This window comes from Suricata suricatta, chromosome 3, assembly GCF_006229205.1.
Source record: "Suricata suricatta isolate VVHF042 chromosome 3, meerkat_22Aug2017_6uvM2_HiC, whole genome shotgun sequence".
Classification (NCBI taxonomy): Eukaryota; Metazoa; Chordata; class Mammalia; order Carnivora; family Herpestidae; genus Suricata; species Suricata suricatta.
The window spans coordinates 58,735,112-58,741,184 of NC_043702.1; the positions used below are offsets into that span (position 1 = coordinate 58,735,112).

General features: G+C 36.8%; 1 protein-coding gene and 1 pseudogene across 2 annotated transcripts in view; one reads left to right on the forward strand and one right to left on the reverse strand.

The window, feature by feature from the left end:
* The window catches only part of LOC115287719 (cytochrome b reductase 1), a 34,913-nt gene that overhangs the window by 19,820 nt on the left and 9,020 nt on the right, over nucleotides 1-6,073 (reverse strand). The window contains exon 1 of one of the 2 annotated variants that reach the window (XM_029934390.1): nucleotides 44-869. The exons of the other annotated variant lie outside the window; for it this stretch is intronic. Within the exon in view, the coding sequence (XP_029790250.1) occupies nucleotides 44-59 (16 nt within the window). The 5' untranslated portion in view covers nucleotides 60-869. Of the gene's footprint in view, nucleotides 1-43; nucleotides 870-6,073 lie in introns of those variants that run through there. 2 annotated transcript variants of the gene reach the window in all.
* Nucleotides 1,680-6,073, forward strand: part of LOC115288656 — a 12,517-nt pseudogene continuing 8,123 nt past the window's right edge.

The following is a 6,073-nucleotide window of genomic DNA, read 5'->3' on the forward strand; positions in this document are numbered from 1 at the left end:
TAAATGCAAATTAAAATTATGTGAGAATATGTCCACCACATACCTGAATGGCTAAACATGAAAAATGCCAAGTATTGGAGAGGATGTAAAGAAAGCAATCAGAGCTCTCATGTTCTGCTGATGGGAATTTAATAGGAACAAACACTCTGGCAAATTAGCAGTATTCACTCAAGCTAAACTTATGCATAACTTATGATCCAGCAATTCTACTCCTGGGTATATGCTCCAAAGGAATATGTACATATGTTCACCAAAAGACATGCACTAGAATATTATTAGCACCACTATTTGTAGTGGTCCAAAACTAGAAACTCCCCAAATGCCCATCATTAACAGAATGAATAAGTAAACTGTGATATATTCACACCACAGAATAATATATAGCAAAGAGAATGAATGATCAATAACTAGAACATCACCCAATGATTTGGATAGACCTACAACGTTGGTGCCAAGAAACCAGACATAAACAAGTATAGACTGTATGGATTCAATTTATACGAAGTATAAAAACAGGCAAAACTCATCTCTGCAATAAGAAAAGTCAGGATAGTGGTTGTGAGGAAGTGGTATGGTAGCTGGAAAGGAACATACAAGGGATTTCTAGCTTCCTGCTAATATTCTGTTTCTCAGTCTGAATGCTGGTTACATAGGTGTTCACGGAGGGAAGATTCATCAAGCTACACATAATATGTACACTTTAATACATGTCGCTTAAACTTCAACAAAAACGTTTTTGAGTAGCATTTTTTAAGTGTGCTGGTTTAAGCAGTAGATTATATAGCCACATGAAGCAGCATGCAATGTTTGTTCTGAAGACAATATCCTGCCCCTACCCACCTTCATTCTCACCCCCTCCAGCCAATGTCAGGAAAACTTTAGAGGTCTGAAAATGCATGGCAGGCGGATAAAGATTGAAGAATACTTCCTTTGGAAGGTGGATTCCATTATATCAGCAGTGTATTGTGTATATTGCTTAGTTCCAGCAAGAAAAAAAAAAGCATATTCCCACTAAAGACATTTATAATTTAAATATACAGAACTTCATAGGATCACAGAAATGTATGGCATGATCTCAGGCAGAAACACATATAAACCTACAAAGACAGATGTAGGTTCAGCCTCTTTAAAGCTTTCAGCAAAAGATGTCAGTTTTCCTATTCTGTGGTTCCATTCCACAACACTTGACAGCTCTCACCATTTGACAATAAACTATTATTAAAAAAAAGAAAAAAAGAAAATCATAAAAAAAATTTAAAAATGTAAAAAAAAGTGATTCAAAGAGAATGAAAAACCTGAATAAACCATGGAATTGAAAAAAAAAGCATTCTTTTTATCTCATCTAAACTGTGAAGGATTGCTACTTACTAACTTTACTGCATATATGGATATCTTATAAATGTTGATTGATTATATTTCCTCAAGGACAATGGAGACTTTTTGGATAACCATTTCTATATTTAGTGAATCTTTTCAAGCCATTTAGTGCAAGGTATACCAGTTGACCCTTGAACATCATTAGGGGCAATGACCCCCACTCATTTGAAAATCCATATATAATTTTTGACTCCCCAAAAACTTCACTACTAATAGCCTACTGTTGACTGGAAACCTTACCAATAACATAAACAATTGATTAATACATATTTTGTATATGTATTATAGACTATATTCTGAGAATGAAGTAAGCTAGAGAAAAGAAAATGTTAAGAAAATCATAAGGAAAATATAGTACTGTTGTGTGTTTATCTAAAAAAATCTCCCTGTAAGTGGACCTGCACAGTTCAAACCCATGTTATTCAAGAGTCAACTGTACTTTTTTAGTTCCAAGCCTCTTCTCATCCTTACTTCATCCTCTCTGAGGGCATGAATTTATTTTGATGTTTTCTCCTTGTATCCTAAGCCTAAGACAGCCCTGGGCTCAAAGTATGATTTTTAACTCTTATTTTGAGGTAACTGTAGATTTACATGCAGTTGTAAGAAATAATACATAGAGATCCTGTATACTCTTCACACAACTGATAACATCTGGTATTACCAATGGTAACATCCTACATAACCATCGTACAATATCACAACCAAGAAACAGACATCAGTATAATCCACTGACCTAATTCAGATTTCATTAATTTTATTTGTGTGTGTGACCTTTAAGTATTTTTTAAATAAATGTAAGTTACTTTCTGTAGGCTGATCAAAGTCTAGAAGTCAAACCGAAGGCAACTAAGACACATGGTTTCCCTTCCTTATGCGTTTTCTCCTTGGAGTCAGTGGCACACCATATATGATTCTCTAGTTTTCAAGGAAAGCAAATGTCTCTTTACCCAATGATTTTGTGACCTTTCATCCACACAGTGGAGCCTTTTGCAATCCGTGTGATCAGGCAGTGGTAAAATCAAAATGTGGATAATATGAAAATCTAATAATACATCTCACCCTCTTCTGGGTTGACACCATTTATCACACACACTCACACTCACACACACACACACACACACACACAATTGAACCCTTAGACACCATGCTAAATGTTCACATCATAATTTTTACCTCAACTCTGTGAGGAAGGTATGACTTCTATTACCATTATACAGAGAAGAAAGCTAAGGCAGAAAAATGTTAAGTAGCTTGCTTAATCTCAATTTGCATTTTAAAAATAATATTACTGTTGCCATCATCATCATTATCCTTATCATCATTATGACCATCATCATCATCCTATCATCCAGGCACTGCCCTTATCTTAAATGAGGGAACTTGAACATTTACATATGGAATGGAAATATGTGGATGATATTTGCTTGAAAAGAAATTTATGAACAATAAGTCACAGCAGCTTTTTTTCCCCAATCTGGATCCTCTTGTATCAAAAATTTCCAAAATCAAAGCTAACCTCTGATATAGAAGTCAGGAGTAATGATCATGACTGAGAGAAGTTACAATGGTTACCAGAAGATTCTGGGATGCCTAGGTTATTGTTTCACCATCCGGGTACATGAGTGCGTTCATGTTATAAAAACATGTAACTTATGATTTTGGTGCTTTTCTGCATGTGTGTGATTCTTCAATAAAATACTTACCTAAAAAATGTTCAGTGAAGAATTTTTATTCTTCTAAATACTACAGGCATCACAAAGGAATGTGTTTAATTTCCCGTAAAACTAAAATGTTTGCCCCTTGAATATTAAAACTGGCTTTTTAAACCTGGCACATTTACTCAAATATTTTGAAACTGGTTGCACGCAATCTTTCCTTTTCCAGCAGTAGCATGAATGGAACACAATTCAATCTTTTATTGATGATTTGGGGTTACCAATAAAACATACTGTCCTATTACCAGTGGAGAAAGCCCTAAGGGACTTCTAGGACAGGAGATGTGCTTGCCTCTGATCCACATGAGTCCAGGCAATTGCAGGGTTCCAGCCCCTTGGGTGTAGTTTAGAGTTCTTCAATCTCCTCTTTTAGTTTTTGCTTACGTCAGGGTGCTTACCCTCCTCCCATCATCCTGTATAATCCTTTCTTCCTACCACCTTTGAGTTCTAGTTTATACATTTTTATGTTGACAAAAATCAGAACATCTGTTAAATCAGGGTGATGGATATGTGGGGATCTGTCATGTTACTTTCCATATGGCTGGAAGAGTTCCTATTCGTTTTCAAGTTAAAACAATATTTTTGTAAGCTCACGAGCCCAATAGCAAATTAATCTCAACCACTAAGTCGGCAGCCTTCGGAAACTGGAGGGGGCTCTCATGTGAGAGAGGTATGGAGTTTCTGCCTCTCTGGGCTAAGTGGATGTTCTGCTAAATATAAATAGTTGAATATCATTCAAAGTGTTCTCTAGATAAATGAGGGATAACTAAAAAATATTACATTTGCATAAGGTGTTTACATGTTTTTAAAGATGTATAAATAACCAAAATAAGGTGGGCTCTTGGAGAAAAGGGCAGTCTTAACAAATCAAACCACATTTCTTAAACAAGAAGCTACTCTCAACAGATATAAAAACTGCCTGGAGAGCAGAATTTAAATATTTCTTGCTTCTTTGGCTTGGCATTTACCTAGACACCATTCCTGAGGTTCAGTGAAAAGGAAGAAAAACGTCTCACAAGCCCATGAGGAGGGAAATGGCATCAAACAGCTACTTGTAACTGAAACAAGGGTTTTCTGTTAGAGGCCCTAGTTGGCAAGACATTTCCTCGCAGAAAATGAAGGGAAACATGAACACATATATATGTGAGAAATACATTTTAAATCTTCTTTAAAAGAAAAATTATTAATAGTGGAACACACCAGGAAGAAAGAAAAAAGAAAGAAAAGAAAGCAAAGAAGGAAAGGGAAAAGGAAATCAACACCTGTGTATAATTAGCTCTTGGACAAATGAAAGTGAAAATACAGTAACTTGAACTGAATTTAATTAGAAAATTTTGTAGCTCCTACCTGCATAATCAATTCAGGGCTATGTGAAAATACATATTCTTTGAGATGTAATCTCTGTACCACCTCACACCAGTCAGAGTGACTAAAATGAACAAATCAAGAGACTATAGATGCTGGCGAGTGTGTGGAGAAACGGGCACCCTCCTACACTGTTGGTGTCAATGTTAACTGGTGCGGCCGCTCTGGAAAACAGTGTGGAAGTTCCTCAAAAAACTACCAGTAGAACTCCCCTATGGCCCAGCAATAGCATTGCTAGGGACTTACCCAAGGGATACAGAAGTGCTGATGCATAGGAGCACATGTACCCCAATGTTCATTAGCAGCAATGTCAACAATAGCCAAAACATGGAAAGAGCCTAAATGTCCATCACCTGATGAGTGGAACAAGAAGATGTGGTATATATACACAATGGAGTACTACATGGCAATGAGAAAGAATGATATATGGCCATTTGTAGGAAAGTGGATGGACCTCGAGGGTGTCATGCTAAGTGAAATAAGTCAGGCAGAGAAGGACAGAAACCATATGTTTGCACTCATAGGTGTAACAGGAAAACAGGAGAAACCTAATGGAGGACCAGGGGGAGGGGAAGAGGGAAAGAGAGTTGGGGAGAGAGAGGGATGCAAAACCTGAGAGACTATTGAATACTGAAAACAAACAGGGTTGAAGGGGAAGGGGGAGGGGGGAAGAGGTTGTGGTGATGGAGGAGGGCACTTATGGGGAAGAGCACTGTGTGTTGTATGGAAACCAATTTGACAATAAACTATTAAAAAAAAAAGATGTAATCTCTGGTTTGACACCAGCTTTCCATCCATAAACTATCTACATGCAATACAAATTTAGATCTGTCAAAATGTATGTGAAGAGAGAGACTCTTGGAGGGAGAAATGTCCCCAAACATAGAAAACAATTTGACTCTAGTTCTGTGTTTAAATCTTGTGATTCATGAAGGTAGAAGCATGTTTACTTTGTTCAGTGTCATATCTTGGCAGTTAGCATACAACCTGGTACATAGTAGTACTTCACTAAATTATGTTGAATAAATAATTTTTTTTAAAGTATGTAGGGGCACCTGAGTGGCTCAGTTGGTTATGCACCTAACTTGGGCTCAGGTCATGATCTCACAGTATGTGGGTTCAAGCCCCGCATCTGGCTCTGTGCTGACAGCTCAGAGCCTGGAGCCTGCTTCAGATTCTGTGTCTCCCTGTGGGCCTCCCCAACCTGTGCTGTCTGTGTCTGTCTGTCTGTCTCTCTCTCAAAAATAAATACTTAAAAAATAAAAAAATTTAAAAGTACAGTAATTCATTATTTCCCAGCAAATGAGCAGATCCTCTTTTTAAATGCACAGGTCAAAACCTCAATCTGTACCGCTGATCCAAGTGTTAGTTTATGTAAGACCAAATGGTCCTTTCAAGTAAGTAAAACGTATGCTAGCCCTGGGCCCACTTAACAGCTTGACATATGCTTTAAGTGAACCCTAAAATAAAATAAGAGTAAGTTATTGTTTAAAGTACAGTGGAATTTTAAAACACTTATATTCTATTTAAATATAGTGTATGTATTACACTTTTCTTAACTCTTTGAATAAAGTATTGTTTTGACATCCTTGGTATACGCTCAAAGCAGCATTAAT